At 42.4% G+C, this 19,541-nt stretch overlaps 1 protein-coding gene across 9 annotated transcripts in view; it reads right to left on the minus strand.

The window, feature by feature from the left end:
* LOC115159615 (ankyrin-1) overlaps positions 1 to 19,541 on the minus strand; it is a 108,850-nt gene that overhangs the window by 33,340 nt on the left and 55,969 nt on the right. For 5 of the 9 annotated variants that reach the window (XM_029709496.1, XM_029709497.1, XM_029709500.1 and 2 more), the window contains exon 2: positions 8,958 to 9,056. The exons of 3 other annotated variants lie outside the window; for them this stretch is intronic. In XM_029709496.1, the coding sequence (XP_029565356.1) occupies positions 8,958 to 9,056 (99 nt within the window). Of the gene's footprint in view, positions 1 to 8,957; positions 9,057 to 19,541 lie in introns of those variants that run through there. One more of the 9 variants, XM_029709503.1, reaches the window with a different exon arrangement.

Here is a 19,541-nt window from a genome sequence, read left to right on the forward strand (position 1 = left end):
AACATGATTGTCTGGGGGGGGGGGGGGTATGGGTCAATCAACGCTTGTGTTTGCGCATGATTGTGCTTGAAAGTGTGTGTGTGTGTGTGTGTGTGTGTGTGTGTGTGTGTGTGTGTGTGTGCGTGTGTGTTTTCATATATTCCTAGAAATGGAAATGACTGCAGAACTGCTTTGCAATCACATTCTGTCAACTGGTGCTTGTGCTTACGCTGTGAGGCACAAATCGATTTTCCTTCTCATGTCCCTCTCTCCATCCCTCTCTCCACCTTCCCCTCCATCCCTCTCTCCACCTTCCCCGCCATCCTTTTCTCCATCCTCATTTCCATCCCCCTCTCCCCTGTCTGTGATATGCGGTCAGTTTAAATCAATGCATCCCAGCCCTGTCTGTTCATTTGTAATTGTCATATGCAGTCGGTGCATCAATTTTACTCAATAATTAGATCCTCAAGCCAAACATGGTGATTTACACTCAGCACGCCGCCTTCCCATCGCTCACGTGCCCCCAGCCCTCTCTCTCTTTATCTAATTTTCCCTCTTGCACTCTCTCTCTTATTCCCTGGCATGGCAGGCTCCCTGCCTCATTCTCTCACACCCTCCATCTCTCTTCCCTCCCTCCTTCTCCCCCTCCCTTCCCTGCTTTTCCTCAGATCACTGTGTCCCTCTTGTGTCATATTGATGTGATGCTGTGTAATCATGGCATGCTGCAGTATGGCGTGACATATCACAAGTATTCCTTCAGTGACGGCCAGTGGAAGAGAGGAGGGTTGAGAGATCAGAGAGAGGACATGTCCGTGTTAACGCAGATTCAATTAAAGCCTTTAATCTCATATCTGTGGAGGAATCTAATACTGTATCATATCGCTGTGTTTAGCTGCTTGCTTCTCTCCAGTGCTATCACAATGCTCTGTAGTGTACGGGTGAGGCTGTATGTGCATGTGTAGTCTTTACCTGTGCAGTCCACAAATCTGTCTGCCCTACCAAGGCCATTTATTTTCCTTCTAGAAGGAAAATCTGTTTCCAGAGGGTGTGTGCATATACAGGGCTCTACTGGAGTTGAATGGATTACGTTCATTTGGAAGAAGAAATGTATGTGATTCAAGGTGAGTGGATGTAAAGATGTGTACACTGCAGTGAGTGGGCTCTTAAAGTAAATACAAATATTCTAAAGGGTCAAGTCAATGTCAGATGTTGAGAAATTCTTCACTTTAACTCAAACACACTCATACATAGGAGTGGTCGACAGGACAGCACACCCAGCAAACAAAAATCGGTTCTGTGAAAGTTCCCAGAACATTAGTTAGGTCGCGGAAATGTTCTAATAAGACAAACACTGTCCAGTCGTGGTGATGATTATAGACTGTTTGAAAAAAACATTTACGTGATGTTGCAAGAACGTCCCTAGAACACATTTAATCTGTTCTTTAAAGGTTCCCAGAATGTTTCATTAGGTTGTGGGAACAGTCTGGTGAGAACATTGTGAGGACATCAGAAAATACATGTTCATTTGATATACAGTGCCTTCGGAAAGTATTCAGACCCCTTGACATTTTACACATTTCGTTACGTTATAGCCTTATTCTAAAATGGATTAAAAAAAAAAAATCCTCAGCAATCTACACACAATACCTCATAATGACAAAGTGAAAACAGGTTTTTAGACAATGTTGTAAGCGTATTAAAATAATAAAACAGAAATACCTGATTTACATAAGTACTCGAAATTGAGCTCAGGTGCATCCTGTTTCCATTGATCATCCTTGAGATCATCCTTTTGCTTTGCTTTGGGTTATTGTATGTAGATTGATTAAAACCTGTTGGGGATAGGGGGCAGTATTTGCACGGCCGGATAAAAAACGAACCCGATTTAATCTGGTTACTACTCCTGCCCAGTAACTAGAATATGCATATAATTGTTTGATTTGGATAGCAAACACCCTAAAGTTTCTAAAACTGTTTGAATGGTGTCTGTGAGTATAACAGAACTCATATGGCAGTCAAAACCCTGAGACAAATCCTGACAGGAAACTGAAATCTGATGTGTGGATATCAAATCAAATCAAATCAAATTTATTTATATAGCCCTTCGTACATCAGCTGAAATCTCAAAGTGCTGTACAGAAACCCAGCCTAAAACCCCAAACAGCAAGCAATGCATGTGAAAGAAGCACGGTGGCTGGGAAAAACTCCCTAGGAAAAACTCCTGAGAAAGGCCAAAAACCTAGGAAGAAACCTAGAGAGGAACCAGGCTATGAGGGGTGGCCAGTCCTCTTCTGGCTGTGCCGGGTGGATATTATAACAGAACATGGTCAAGATGTTAAAATGTTCGTAAATGACCAGCATGGTCAAATAATAATAATCATAGTAATTGTCGAGGGTGCAACAAGCACGTCCGGTGAACAGGTCAGGGTTCCGTAGCCGCAGGCAGAACAGTTGAAACTGGAGCAGCAGCATGGCCAGGTGGACTGGGGACAGCAAGGAGTCATCATGCCAGGTAGTCCTAGGGCTCAGGTCCTCCGAGAGAAAGAAAGAAAGAAAGAGAATTAGAGAGAGCATATTTACATTCACACAGGACACCGGATAAGACAAGAGAATACTCCAGATGTAACAGACTGACCCTAGCCCCCCGACACATAAACTACTGCAGCATAAATACTGGAGGCTGAGACAGGAGGGATCAGAAGACACTGTGGCCCCATCCGATGATACCCCCGGACAGGGCCAAACAGGCAGGATATAACCCCACCCACTTTGCCAAAGCACAGCCCCCACACCACTAGAGGGATATCTACAACCACCAACTTACCGTCCGAAGACAAGGCCGAGTATAGCCCACAAAGATGTCCGCCACGGCACAACCCAAGGGGGGGGCGCCAACCCAGACAGGAAGACCACGTCAGTGGCTCAACCTACTCAAGTGACGCACCCCTCCCATGGACGGCATGGAAGAACACCAGTAAGTCAGTGACTCAGCCCCTGTAAAAGGGTTAGAGGCAGAGAATCCCAGTGGGAAGAGGGGAACCGATAAGGCAGAGACAGCAAGGGCGGTTCGTTGCTCCAGCCTTTCCGTTCACCTTCACACTCCTGGGCCAGACTATACTTAATCATAGGACCTACTGAAGAGATAAGTCTTCAGTAAAGACTTAAAGGTTGAGACTGAGTCTGCGTCTCTCACATGGGTAGGCAGACCATTCCATAAAAATGGAGCTCTATAGGAGAAAGCCCTACCTCCAGCCGTTTGCTTAGAAATTCTAGGGACAATTAGGAGGCCTGCGTCTTGTGACCGTAGCGTACGTGTAGGTATGTACGGCAGGACCAAATCGGAAAGATAGGTAGGAGCAAGCCCATGTAATGCTTTGTAGGTTAGCAGTAAAACCTTGAAATCAGCCCTTGCCTTAACAGGAAGCCAGTGTAGGGAAGCTAGCACTGGAGTAATATGATCAAATTTTTTGGTTCTAGTCAGGATTCTAGCAGCCGTATTTAGCACTAACTGAAGTTTGTTTAGTGCTTTATCCGGGTAGCCGGAAAGTAGAGCATTGCAGTAGTCGAGCCTAGAAGTAACAAAAGCATGGATTAATTTTTCTGCGTCATTTTTGGACAGAAAGTTTCTGATTTTTGCAATGTTACGTAGATGGAAAAAAGCTGTCCTTGAAGCAGTCTTGATATGTTCTTCAAAAGAGAGATCAGGGTCCAGAGTAACGCCGAGGTCCTTCACAGTTTTATTTGAGACGACTGTACAACCATCCAGATTAATTGTCAGATTCAACAGAAGATCTCTTTGTTTCTTGGGACCTAGGACAAGCATCTATCACTTCAAACATTTGCCATTGAAACACACAGGGGCTTATGAATCATTTAGCACTTCCTAAGGCTTCCACTAGATGTCCCCAGTCTTTACAAAGTGGTTTGAGTCTCCTACTATCAAAACTGACTGAAAGAGAGGCTGTGGTAAGTGGTCACAGGTGGAGGGCCATTTACCATTATGACGCGGCCGCCCATGGCTACCCTCCCCTTTCGAAACGTTTTGAACAACAATGCAAACGTCCCCATGGAATATTATTGAAGCTCTGGTTGAAAAAGGCCCTAAAGATTTATGTTATACAACGTTTGACATGTTTGAACGAACTTAAATATTTTTTTTTGGTACATTCGTGACGACAAGTCCGACTCATCACGGTACATTTTCAGTAGCCTTCGGAGCGCGCTAACAATTGGGACATAAATGATTAACTTTTTCGAACAAAACTACATTTGTTATGGACCTGGGAATCCTGGAAGTGCTTTCTGATAAAGATAATCAAAGGTAAGGTTTTATTTACAATAGTATTTTTGATGGTTGATCGTTCCAAGATGGCTCCAACATGTATAGCCTAGCCTATTTTGCTGGGCATACCACAAGTGTGATTTCCCAGTAAAGTTATTTTTAAATCTGGCAAAGCAGTGGCATTCAAGACATGTTAATCTATAAGTCTTTGAATGACAATATTACATTTTAACAATGTTTTCGAATAGTAATTTTGTAAATTGTAGCGCTGATTCACGGGAAGCATTTGAGGGAAAAGATTTTCTGAATGTCACGCGCCGATGTAAAATGCTGTTTTTATATATAAATATGAACTTTATCGAACAAAAAATGCATGTATTGTGTAACATGATGTCCTAGGATTGTCATCTGATGAAGATTGTCAAAGGTTAGTGCTGCATTTAGCTGTGTTTTGGGTATTTGTGATGCATCTAGTTGCTTTGAAAATGGCTGTGTGATTATTTCTGGCTGGGTTCTCTCCTAACATAATCTAATGTTTTGCTTTTGCTGTAAAGCCTTTTTGAAATCGGACAACGTGGTTCGATTCAGGAGCGGTGTATCTATAAAACGGTGTAAAATAGTCATATGTTTGAGAAATTGAAGTTATAGCATTTATGAGGTTTTGCATTTCGCGCGACGCGATTCCACTGCCTGTTGATTAGGGTGGGACGCAAGCGTCCCACTGGCCCAGACAGGTTAAGAAAAACAATTGAATCAATTTTAGAATAAAGCTGTAACGTAACAAAATGTGGAAAAGGTCAAGGGGTCTGAATACTTTCCAATACTTTACACTTGATATGTTTACAAAATTTTATTTAACTAGGTAAGTCAATTACGAACGAATTCTTATTTACAATGACAGCCTACCCCGGCCAAACCCTAACGACACTAGGCCAATTGGGATACAGTCTGGAATCTAACTAGGGTATGTAGTGAAACACAGTGCTCTGTGTGAGACACAGTGCTCTAGACCACCACACCACCTTCAGGACCTCAAGATGACATGTTGGGTTTGAACCTGCAATGTTCAGTTCCCAAGCCAGGGCTCTTAACCTCTGTGCCACCATGGAAGCACTCTCACATACTCATTTTTCAGTATATAGCCATGGCAGTATGGTCAATCAGGAAATACATGCTTCCTTTTTTTGTCTTCTTAGACATACCCAGGGAAATACTGGTAACTGGGTTATCCACCATCACTTTACCCATCCTCTTTATATGCTGCGTACTTCTGGGCCCATATTTACAAGGTATCCAAGACTATGAGTGCTGATCTACGATAACTTTTGCTTTTCAGATAATGACAAATAAGACAGGGAGGACCATATCAAGCGTCTCAAAGTAGGAATTATATTGGATGCCTTTCGGGCTGGATTTATGAATCTGGATGAAATAAAGACATCCTCTCTTTTAGTCGATTATATCAGGGCCTCAATTTCATCGTTTTTTTTCTCTCCAAAAGAAACATGGTTAAAGAATATGTCAGATTAAACCTGCAATCTTCAGCTCTGCAGTCAGATCATTAACTCTTTGTGCCAGCAATGGATAATCAAATCAAATCAAAGTTTATTTGTCACGTGCGCCGAATACAACAGATGTAGACCTTACAGTGAAATGCTAACTTACAGGCTCTAACCAACAGTGCAAAAAAGGTATTAGGTGAACAATAGGAAAGTAAAGAAATAAAAACAACAGTAAAAAGATAGTGAAAAATAACAGTAGCGAGGCTATATACAGGCACCGGTTACTCGGGCTGATTGAGGTAGTATGTACATGTAGATATGGTTAAAGTGACTATGCATATATGATAAACAGAGAGTAGCAGTAGCGTTAAAGAGGGGTTGGCGGGTGGTGGGTGGCGGGACACAATGCAGATAGCCTGGTTAGCCAATGTGCGGGGGCACTGGTTGGTCGGGTCAACTAAGGAAGTATGAACTGAATGTATAGTTAAAGTGACTATGCATATATGATAAACAGAGAGTAGCAGCAGCGTAAAAGAGGGGTTGGGGTGGGGGGGGGGCACACAATGCAAATAGTCCGGGTAGCCATTTGATTACCTGTTCAGGAGTCTTATGGCTTGGGGGTAAAAACTGTTGAGAAGCCTTTTTGTCCTAGACTTGGCACTCAGGTACCGCTTGCCATGCGGTAGTAGAGAGAACAGTCTATGACTGGGGTCGCTGGGGTCTTTGACAATTTCTAGGGCCTTCCTCTGACACCGCCTGGTATAGAGGTCCTGGATGGCAGGCAGCTTAGCCCCAGTGATGTACTGGGAAATACGCACTACCCTCTGTAGTGCCTTGCGGTCGGAGGCAGAGCAGTTGCCGTACCAGGCAGTGATGCAACCAGTCAGGATGCTCTCGATGTTGCAGCTATAGAACCTTTTGAGGATCTGAGGTCACATGCCAAATCTTTTTATTTTTCTGAGGGGGAATAGGCGTTGTCATGCCCTCTTCACGACTGTCTTGGTGTGTTTGGACCATTCTAGTTTGTTGGTGATGTGGACACCAAGGAACTAGAAGCTCTCAACCTGCTCCACTACAGCCCCGTCGATGAGAATGGGGGCGTCCTCGGTCCTCCTTTTCCTGTAGTCCACAATCATCTCCTTAGTCTTGGTTATGTTGAGGGATAGGTTGTTATTCTGGCACCACCCAGCCAGGTCTCTGACCTCCTCCCTATAGGCTGTCTCGTCGTTGTCGGTGATCACTGTGGCATTGTGGGGGGGGTTTCAGGTGAATCAGATCACAGAACACAATTTTTGAGTTATTAAAATGTTCCCATCCTCTTCATATGCTGCATACTTATAACAGTGTGTTAAAATTTCCTATGGATGAAATAATGTGCAGATTGCCAACATATGAAATGTAAAAAATATGGTTGTTTTTGTTCAAATGTCCTTCGAATTAAATTAAAATGCTGTGTGTCTACAGTATATCACCTTGTAGGGCCTACAATACAGTACTCAAATGCGAATTGCCATTACATCTGGAGAGAAATATAATGGGGATGTATTCCATTATGCTTTAAGGAGCTACAAATTTGCATGCTGAGAATGTTGTGGTAATATTCTGTAAAAATGGAATATATCATTTTCTAAATGTTCTTTAAATGTTCTGACGACCACCAACAAGATATAATGTATATTGCGTGAGCGTCATTTGAATATTATTTTAAACTAAAACAAATACTGTATACTATGAATGTCAGAAAAACTGACTTTTTTGGAAATTGTGGAACATTATGCAACATTGTGGGAATGTCCTCTGCAACTATCGTCAATATCACAATAATATTCTTGCAACATTAAGGGAATCTTCTGTGCAACCTAACTTAAATGAATGTCATCACAACTGTTTTAGGAACCTACAGTATCTCTTGTAATGTATCCACACTGTTCCCACAACCTAATTAAATGTTCTGGGAACCTTTAAAGATCTCCGAAAGGCTTTTCTGTCAACATTCTTGTAACGTCAAATTAATGTTTTTTGCACCGTGATACAAACATTATCTGAATGTACTGTAGTGTTTTGGGAATCCATCTGTTCTCATCTCCCCACAATGTTCACACAACCTAATGAAACATTCTTGGAACCTTTAAAGAACAGACAGAATGTGTTCCGGGAACGTTCTTGTAACATCAAGTGAAAGTTTTTTGTACCCTAAAAGAAACATTGTAGAATCATCTGCACAACTGGCAGTTTTTGTGTTTTGGGAACATATCTTTTGTGATGTCCCCACAATGTTCTCACCAGACTGTTCCCACAACCTAATGAAACATTCTGGGAACCTTTAAAGAACAGATTAAATGTGTTCTAGGAACATTCTCGCAACATCAGGTGAATGTTTTATACAAACATTATAATCATCAGCACAACTGGACAGTTTTTGGGTAATGAAAACATTTGCTGTGAACTAACAATTATTCTAGGAACTTTTACAGAACCAATTTTGGTTTGCTGGGAAAACATTTATTACTTGGAGAACTTTGGGGGAACTTTGGGAGAATGTTCTGTGGTGGTTGTTACAGATGTTGTGTACAACATTATAGTGAACGTTAGGAGAATAATCCAAGAATATTTAATTTAAAACCTTTTTTACTAAAAAAATGCAGTTATCAAAAACATTCTCTGATAAACCCTAACTAGAACGTAATAGGAATCTTAGCTAATGTTCTGGGAATGTTTCCGGTGTGCTTGGCACACTCATAAAGAGTTATAAAACAGACATACATAAAGAGTGTCCACGTACGGTTTACCTAGGGATGAGGCTTATTTATTAGATAGCACAAGGGGCCTCCAAGAACGCACAAATGTGCACCAAATAAACACCACATACTCTTGCACACCCACAGTGAAAAGAATTGTCCACCAAACAAACATAAAGACAAACAAGTACTACGAAAAGGAGATAAAGAGAAGAAAGCGGTGAAAATAGATACATGGTATTGCGAAGAACCACCAAACCTAACTATACTGCCCAGACACATCACAACAACAACAACACATACGTTGCACAGAGAGCTCAAGAAGCCACACGAGATCACGAGAGGAAGATCCCAAAGAAGAAGCAACGACACAAACCACGACTACATAGAGCTGCCATAGAGATATATAGAGAGAAAGTGTTGAAGTATACAGCGTGTGTATCGGATGATATTTACTCTGTCATCATAGTACCATATTCCCCGTGCTCGATTGGCCGACCTCTCAGAGCTCACACTACTGTCCTGATGGACAAGCCAGCGCTGAACCACATGAGCCTAGAAGACACATCAACACAAAGACAAGGCCTGTTAATGTGACACACATACAGGTACACACATACATACAAACAGATACCGTACGCAGACTGCATGACATAGACTACATGTTAGTCTTGAAGACTCTTGATGAAGTCAAAGCCTTTTACTTTAATGTGATTTACTGACATGTAAAAACACACATAATAAGAACTAACACACTCAAACACAATAATAAAGAACACATGTACCATACCAGCTGACACAAGAATGAGTCTGAGGACACAGAGATGAAGCTTGTATGGAAATATAAATAAAACACACATTCATCTTTGTACATAACACATCTAAATCTAAAGGAGAAAAGCATATATATATATTTTATATTCAAATGATGTTGATGTAAAAGGCATACACTTCCAAATACTGTGTACAGCACACACACACACACAATCCTACAACAAGACCACCTATTTTGTAACACAAAGAAAGAAACCAATAGACATCCATAAGCCTGGAAGACTCCCTACAAGAGACACAAAGCATGCTAATGTAATCCATGCACCTTGGCAAAAAAATAACTAAATAACACAATCACACAACCAAAAAACACACCAAGCAATCATGAAGACACAGTCACACGCTGTACAAGATGCAGCCAAACGTAGGGTGGCTTTAGGAAAACATTAATGCACACTCAAAGGCAAGTAGCCTAAAATGAGCATGAAAATATAAATATAACCACTGGAACAGGGCCCGTATCCACAAAACATCTCAGAGTAGGAGTGCTGATCAAATATTATATGGATAGGTGGAGACCTGATCCTAGATCAGCACTCCTACTCTGAGATGCTTTGTGGATATGGGCCCAGGAGTCTCCAGGACCCCACTGGCCATTGATGCGGCCAATTTAATGAACCAAGACTACAACAGCAGACAGCAGGTATTCACAAACAGGGGTACAACAATGCCGTCGGGGGTTGCCAAATAAAAATGTGATTCACATTTTTGTTTTTATTATAATAATAATAATTGAAAAAAAATAAAATAATAAACTTCACATTTTCAAACCGTACATTTCTATTTTCCAACGGGGCTATACATTTGGGTGAGATTTTTTTCTCACCTGAGAAGCCTCGTTTCACTCCCCAAAATAAAATGAAACCATCTAGTGTTCAGCAAAATCACAACACAATGTCAAATACAGGTAGCCTAGTCAAATAATTAAAATCCAATCACATTAACTGTTACTCTCTCGCGGGAAATCTTCACTCTTGCGCAGATATTTAAAAACGAAACATGACAATTTGAAAAATAAGCCACGGGAGATTTATGAGCGAGAATAAAGATGACTTTCGAGTAGTAAGACATGAATAAAAGCAACAGATACCATTAATAAGAAGGGGCTAGAAGTGTCTTATATGGTGAGCTACCGAGTGGCTAGGACAGGCAAACCCCATACTATTGTGGAGGACGTAATTCTTCCTGCTGCCGCAGATATAGCTGGTACAATGCTGGGGGAAAAGGCCCAAAAAACTATACAGACAATGTCTTCATCAAACAACACTGTTTCACGATGCACCAGTGACATAGCAGGAGATGTTTTGAATAAATCACATACAAGCCAGTGAATTATGTGCATTACAGTTGGATGAGTCAACAGACGTGGCGGGCCTGGCACAGCTCCTGGTATATGTCCGTTACGTTTATGGAGGGTCAACTAAGGAATACATCCTCTTCTGCAAACCACTGGAAACCAGGACAACGTGAGAGGATATTTCTGAAGTACTGGACAGCTTTGCAACATCAAATGGACTTTGGTGGTCAAGATGTGTTGGTATCTGTACTGATGACACAAAAGGCATGACAGGGAGACATAGTGGAGTGGTAACGGGCGTGCAAGCAGTTGCTCCCGGTGCCACTTTATTATTTAAAAAAATATATATATTTCACCTTTATTTAACCAGGTAGGCCAGTTGAGAACAAGTTCTCAATTACAACTGCGACCTGGCCAAGATAAAGCAAAGCAGTGTGACAAAAACAACATCACAGAGTTACACATGGGATAAAGAAACGTATAGTCAATAACACAATAGAAAATCTGTATAAAGTGTGTGCAAATGAATTAAGGAGGTAAGGCAATAAATAGGCCATAGTGGCAAAATAATTACTATTTAGCAATTAACCCCGGAGTAACAGATGTGCAGATGAGGATGTGCAATTAGAAATACTGGTGTGCAAAAGAGCGGAATTTAAAAAAAAATACAAAATATGGGGATGAGGTAAGTAGTTGGTTGGATGGGCTATTTACAGATGAGCTGTGTACAGCTGCAGCGATCGGTAAGCTGCTCTGACAGCTGATGCTTGAAGTTAGTGAGGGAGATATAAGTCTCCAACTTCAGTGATTTTTGCAATTTGTTCCAGTCATTGGCAGCAGAGAACTGGAAGGAAAGGTGGCCAAAGTAGGAGTTGGGGATGACCAGTGAAACATACCTGCTAGAGCGCGAGCTACGGGTGGGTGTTGCTATGGTGACCAGTGAGCTGAGATAAGGCGGAGCTTTACCTAGCAAAGACTTATAGACGACCTGGAGCCAATGGGTTTGGCGACGAATATGTAGCGAGGACCAGCCAACGAGAGCATACAGGTTGCAATTGTGGGTAGTATATGGGGCTTTGGTGACAAAACCGATGGCACTGTGATAGACTACATCCAGTTTGCTGAGTAGAGTGTTGGGGGCTAATTTGTAAATGCCAAGGGAATGCCATCCACAGAGAGGCTCTTGCTGCCAAGGGAATGTCTGACAGCTTAAAAGACGTTTTGGACACTACAGTGAAAATGGTTAACTTTGTTAAAGCAAGGCCCCTGAACTCTCGTGTATTTTCTGCATTATGCAATGATATGGGCAGTGACCATGTAATGCTTTTACAACATGCACTGGTTATCAAGGGGCAAAGTATTGACACGTTTTTTTTTTTAATTGAGAGACGAGCTTAAAGTTTTCTTTACTGACCATAATTTACACTTGCCTGACCGTTTGCATGATGATGAGTTTCTCACATGACTGGCCTATCTGGGTGATGTTTTTTTCTCACCTGAATGATCTGAATCTAGGATTACAGGGATTCTCCGCAACTATATTCAATGTGCGCGTCAAAATTTAGGCTATGATTAAGAAGTTGGAGCTCTTTTCTGTCTGCATTAATTAACAAGGACAACACACAGGTCTTTCCATCATTGTATGATTTTTTTGTGTGCAAATGAACTCAAGCTTACGGACAATGTCAAATGTGATATAGCGAAACACCTGAGTGAGCTGGGTGCGCAATTACGCAGGTACTTTCCCGAAAGGGACGACACAAACAACTGGATTCGTTATCCCTTTCATGCCCTGCCTCCAGTCCACTTACCGATGTCTGAACAAGAGAGCCTCATCGAGAATTGCAACAAGCGGTTCTGTGAAAATGTAAATGAATCAGAAGCCACTGCAAGATTTATGGATAGGGCTGCGCTCAGAGTTTTTGCCTTGGCAAATGGCGCTGTTTAGACACTGAAACCCTTTGCAACCACGAACCTATGTAAGAGTGGATTCTCAGCCCTCACTAGCATGAAAACTAAATACAGGCACAGACCGTGTGTGGAAAATGATTTAAGAGTGAGACTCTCTCCAATACAACCCAACATTGCAGAGTTACAGTGAGGGAAAAAAGTATTTGATCCCCTACTGATTTTGTACGTTTGCACATTGACAAAGAAATGATCAGTCTATAATTTTAATGGTAGGTTTATTTGAAAAGACAAAATAACAACAAAAAAATCCAGAAAAAAGCAAGTAAAAAATGTTATAAATTGATTTGCATTTTAATGAGGAAAATAAGTATTTGACCCCTCTGCAAAACATGACTTAGTACTTGGTGGCAAAACCCTTGTTGGCAATCACAGAGGTCAGACGTTTCTTGTAGTTGGCCACCAGGTTTGCACACATCTCAGGAGGGATTTTGTCCCACTCCTCTTTGGAGATCTTCTCCAAGTCATTAAGGTTTCGAGGCTGACGTTTGACAACTCAAACCTTCAGCTCCCTCCACAGATTTTCTATGGGATTAAGGTCTGGAGACTGGCTAGGCCACTCCAGGACCTTAATGTGCTTCTTCTTGAGCCACTCCTTTGTTGCCTTGGCCGTGTGTTTTGGGTCATTGTCATGCTGGAATACCCATCCATGACCCATTTTCAATGCCCTGGCTGAGGGAAGGAGGTTCTCACCCAAGATTTGACGGTACATGGCCCTGCCCATCGTCCCTTTGATGCGGTGAAGTTGTCCTGTCCCTTTATCAGAAAAACACCCCCAAAGCATAATGTTTCCACCTCCATGTTTGACGGTGGAGATGGTGTTCTTGGGGTCATAGGCAGCATTCCTCCTCCTCCAAACACGGCGAGTTGAGTTGATGCCAAAGAGCTCCATTTTGGTCTCATCTGACCACAACACTTTCACCCAGTTGTCCTCTGAATCATTCAGATGTTCAATGGCAAACTTCAGACGGGCATGTATATGTGCTTTCTTGAGCAGGGGGACCTTGCGGGCGCTGCAGGATTTCAGTCCTTCACGGCGTAGTGTGTTACCAATTGTTTTCTTGGTGACTATGGTCCCAGCTGCCTTGAGATCATTGACAAGATCCTCCCGTGTATTTCTGGGCTGATTCCTTACCATTCTCATGATCATTGCAACTCCACGAGGTGAGATCTTGCATGGAGCCCCATGCCTAGGGATATTGACAGTTATTTTGTGTTTCTTCCATTTGCGAATAATCGCACCAACTGTTGTCACCTTCTCATCAAGCTGCTTGGCGATGGTCTTGTAGCCCATTCCAGCCTTGTGTAGGTCTACAATCCTGTCCCTGACATCCTTGGAGAGCTCTTTGTTCTTGGCCATGGTGGAGAGTTTGGAATCTGATTGATTGATTGCTTCTGTGGACAGGTGTCTTTTATACAGGTAACAAGCTAAGATTAGGAGCACTCCCTTTAAGAGTGTGCTCCTAATCTCAGCTTGTTACCTGTATAAAAGACACCTGGGAGCCAGAAATCTTTCTGATTGAGAGGGGGTCAAATACTTATTTCCCTCATTAAAATGCAAATCAATTTATAACGTTTTTGACATGCGTTTTTCTGGATTTTTTGTTGTTGTTATTCTGTCTCTCACTGTTCAAATAAACCTACCATTAAAATTATAGACTGATCATTTCTTTGTCAGTGGGCAAACGTACAAAATCAGCAGGGGATCAAATACTTTTTTCCCTCACTGTATGTGCATCCTTTCAAGCACACCCTCCTCATTAACCTGTGGTGAGTTATTCACAATTTCTTATGAACAAAGAACGTTTTATATGTAAGATTGCTAAATAAAGAGCAAAATGATTGATTATTATTATATTATTGTTTGTGCCCTGGTCCTATAAGAGCTCTTTGTCACTTCCCACGAGCCAGGTTGTGACAAGAATTCACACTCATTCTTATGTTTAATAAATATATCGTATAGTGTGTGTGTGGCAGGCTTACAATGATAGCAAAAAACAACATTTGAGAGTGAGCTGACCCTGGTGCTAGAGGGGGTATGCAGCTGGAGGTTGAATGTTTGAAGGGGTACGGGACTATAAAAAGTTTGGGAACCACTGGCATACAGGAATGACACACACCATCAAAACAGGACGGTTACTAATAATAAGAAAATGGCAGCAGCAGCTCCAACATGGAGGCCGGGTCTAACGTGACAAAGACAGGCAGAAGATATCACAGCCCATGAGGACTGGAGTTCTGCTCCACTAAGCTACAGCCAACCGAGTGACTACAGAGCCAAACACACAGGGTGACGGCATGCTAACACTCATTTCAACTAAAGACCTCACTACACAAACACAGACACATTTTAGCCAAAACACACGAACACAAAAACAAAGTGCTATATCCAAATAAAAGCTATGCCGCAATAAATCTACAGAAATGCCGCTTGGCAAAAAAAGATGACTACAATTACACACTTATTTAAACACATTGCATTCAAAGACTAAATACTCCACAATATGTGAATAAATACATTATTAGGAACAAGCTCCATGACATACAATCACAGCAGGGTAACTGAAGAAGAGGAGTTGGAAACTGATATGTTACAGAAACTGGAAAATGATTTTGTACACTGTAAATATATTTGGTCATTGTAGCTGTTTCTAGAATGTTAGAGTCATTATTTATTTTTCTAAAGGTAAGAGTCATGTGTTTCCTTGGTCAGTCGCTGGAGCCATACCAGTGTGGAGCATCCCCCACTGCTATACAATCTCCTGTGGGGGAGTCAAAACTGTCCATTCAGCAAGTTTAGCCTACTAATCATAAAATTCAAAATGATAGGAAAAGTTCAGCAATGTGGTAGCCAAAACAAATCTTTAAACACTGTCTCGGTCTGGGATGTCAAAACACATTGACAGAAGAGCGGTCAGAAGTCGTTACTGTAGCGACAGCACCTGTCACTGGTGATTTAGATTCAGAAACGTGTCCTCACTTCACTTACAAAGACGTCCTCACCAAATTAAATTAAGAGTTCCACTTTATATTTAAACTTCAGGTACTATAGAGTTAGTTCAGAAAAGGTACAATTGAGATAAATAGAGTGACTTTCAACATCTGAGACAGACCTTTTATATGTATTCCTCTCACATCTAGCCTATTGTCAGCAGCAAATCTTCAACAGGAACCTGAGAGCAGCATGCAAGGATAAAACGGATTAGAGAAGAACACAGACAGCAGTGAACACGTCTTTGGAATTCAGTAACACAGAGGTAACTGGTTCTCAGGTCAAGAATTTAGATGCTTTAAAATAGATGAACATGCTCCAGCTTCTCTCAGCTCAGTTCCACTTAGGCAGCAGAGAGAGGGGGACATGCAGACAGACAAAACTCTTAAGGCAGACGCCACTCCACCTTAATCTCCACCGACGAGGCATAGTGGAGAGGGCCATTCGATTAGGGAACCAGCCAAACCATAATGATTCCAGGATGAGGTCGGAGGTACTGTAGGTTGTTGACTGGGATGTGTTATATGATTGATGTACTGGTACGTTGTCCCTGTTCTAACCCAGGTCTGCCACCTTTTCAGAATCTGTGAAAGCTGTGAATGTTCTGCCATGTAGTAGCATGCATGCACAAATTCACACACAAATACTTCCCCTGAAGACACACACAACACATACCCACACCAAAAATAGCTGCACAGACCTCATGCAGTGTTAACGTAACCCTCCTGGGTTTACTCAAAGACCCACTTCCATGAGCAAGACGCACACCGACACACACACACACACACACACACACACACTATGATGAGGCTCAGTTGTTAGCAGTAGACGGGGTGATGAGGTTTTGAATGGTGGCAGTCTCATCGGTCCCTGGACAGTCAGGCTTAGCTACAGCACAGAAGCCTATGGGAGCTCAGCAGTAGAAGAAGGAAACAGAGAAACACATCCTGTGAAAACAATTGTTGGATGTGGAAGGTCATTGTGTTCTGCTCAGCTATAAATATACTAGACTCTATAATTATCACCACTGTTCTTATCTGGTCTGGCTCCTCATGTCATTCTTCACTCATTCCATTCACATTTCTAGTTCCTTTCATCATGAGACGTCTAATTGAAAAACATCACCTACTAGTGTCCTCTCTGCATGACTGGCATGATGGAGTCGTGGCCTAGAGATTGAGAAATCAATCACTAGCCCAGGAGGCGCTCAAGAGTGGGAGTTTATCAAATATTGATGGAGGATATGGGTGTTGGAATGAGGCACTCAAACACAAACACACACAGACATGCAGGTATATATACATTACACAGTCATACACCCTTACACGGACAGACACACACACACACACACACACACACACACACACACACACACACACACACACACACACACACACACACACACACACACACACACACACACACACACACACACACAGACTCCCATATGTTAACCTAGAAGCAACATGCAGTAAAAGCACAGTTAAGACACATATAACCAACTATTTGAAGATGAAGAGGAGCACGCCAAAAAGCCACAAAATTCCTCCCTCCTCATGAATAAGTAATGAGACATCAAAATAAGGAGATTCATGTTGTCTCCTCTCCCTCCTGTGCTAAAACGGAGGCCCTGAAATATTTATAGTTTCTATCAGGCCACTGCCTCTGCGCTCCATTACAATCAAAGCATACTCTATCTTACGTTTATCTCTCACTCTCCTTATCTCTCTGTCTTAACACAGTCACATACATACATACTATGGCACATAATCCATTGTGCGTATACAACACAGATACAGACAAATAAGTCAATAGACGCACACAAATACACACACACCTGATTGTGACTTAGCTCCAGTCTAAACCATCTTTCATAAGATGCATAATGGACACCAATGAAACACAGCAGGTACTGCATACCCATGTCTAGCTACCGTGCACTGTATACATCAGAACCATTGTACAGTATTCTCTCACTTCCCATAACCTCCAATTAGACTGCATCAGTTTCTCCCTCTTTATTAACCATGCCATATTCACCTAATTGCTTCATGGAAGAAACCTGCAGATCACATTCCATCTCTCTTTATCTCTGTTTCCCTCCATCTCTCTCCCTCTCTCTACTCCTCTACTCTTCACTAGCACTTCTCAATCTCATCACATTGCAGCCCACTGCGTTCCCCTTCAACATTCATTTATTTCCTCCCTCATTCTCTCCCTCTACCTAAATCTCTACAACTCCCTGTCTCTATTTCACTCTCTATATGGCGTTGTTCCGTCTCCCCATTTCCCCCATCCTCTTCCCTATCGTTTCTCCCTTTCCCTGACGCTCTATGACCTCCCTATCTCCCTCTATGACCCTCCCTTATCTTCCTCTATGACCCTCCCTATCTCCTTCTATGACCCTCCCTATCTCCTTCTATGACCCTCACCTATCTCCCTCTATGACCCTCACCTATCTCCCTCTATGACCCTCCACTATCTCCTTCTATGACCCTCACCTATCTCCCTCTATGACCCTCACCTATCTCCCTCTATGACCCTCCCTATCTCCCTCTATGACCCTCACCTATCTCCCTCTATGACCCTCCCTATCTCCCTCTATGACCCTCCCTTAGCTCCCTCTATGACCCTCCCTTAGCTCCCTCTATGACTCTCCCCGATCTCCCCCTTTCTCTCCCTGACCCGCCGCAGTTCCCCACTCCCTCTCTCTTCGTTTGCTTTCATTATTCATGAGTACTGCAGGAGCTCCAGACGCTGAGCATGCTGGGTAGAGTTCCTCTGAGTCTCTTTATGACGTCATCACTCTATGCCGACGCTCGGCTCCCTCACCTCTCTGGTGACTAGCGCAGGGCATGATCCAGCATTTCAGTACACAGCTTATGTTCACTGGGTTCTATCCTTTATATTGGCTACATGTGCAATTCTGGCAATAAAAATATATCTTAAGAATCCTTCTCTGTTTATATGCAAAGGTAAATAAAACACTTCAACAGAGGGTTTAACAAGGCCATCAAATATTTATATATTGTGTACAGCTTATATATAGACTCTTGACCACTTAAATATAGACTCTGGACCACTTATAAATAGACTCTGGACCACTTATAAATAGACTCTGGACCACTTATAAATAGACTCTGGAATAATACAACACTAGATGTGTATGTAGTCTGTCTCTGTCGGCTCTAAAGTCAGGTTGGTTAAGCGGTGCTCCAGCAGGTGCTAGGAGGAGTGGAAGTCTGTGTGTCTGAGAGTCGTGTGGCAGCAAGTTCTATAAAGAGCACTCAGCACCACACGGTCAATGACTCCATCAGCTCCCACAGGCCCAATACACCATCACTGTGACAGGGAGAGGAGAGAGGGAGTGAGAGAGGGAGGGAGGGGGGGAGGGCGAGGAGAAGAGAGGCAGAAGGAAAGGACAGAAGGGGGATGGATAAGGTAGAGGGGAGGAGGACGGAAGAGCACAGAAAGGTAGTGGCAGAAGGAGGGGAGAGAGGGAGGTGTTAGCAGTTGATATTCTTTAATAACACAGACCCCAAATCAAATCAGGGGGAGGAAAATAGGTTTATTCAAAGGATAAATCAAAGATTTTATGCTGAGAGCTAGATGGTCGTTCCTTCCCTGTCCTCAGTGATTCTCCCCTCAATGATTCTCTCCTGTGATTCTATCCACAGAACAAAGGGACAGGATGTAGTTTATAACCCAGCCCTAGCCTGTGGTTGACCAATTAGAATTCCTTGCAATAAAACTGGGCCAATGGCCAAATAACAAGTATCCTAATTCAGGCTCGATGCCTAGACAAATTCCTCCCGTCTCTGACCCATTGATCAATAATTCCCTATTACAGAAAAAAACACTATTTCCATTGATTGTTAGTTCTCTATTGACTTTCGTCCTCTGTCTTTAGTACTGTATTAACCTCTCGTCTTCTGTCTCTGCGGATTGT

Source organism: Salmo trutta, chromosome 23 (assembly GCF_901001165.1).
Source record: "Salmo trutta chromosome 23, fSalTru1.1, whole genome shotgun sequence".
Lineage (NCBI taxonomy): Eukaryota > Metazoa > Chordata > Actinopteri > Salmoniformes > Salmonidae > Salmo > Salmo trutta.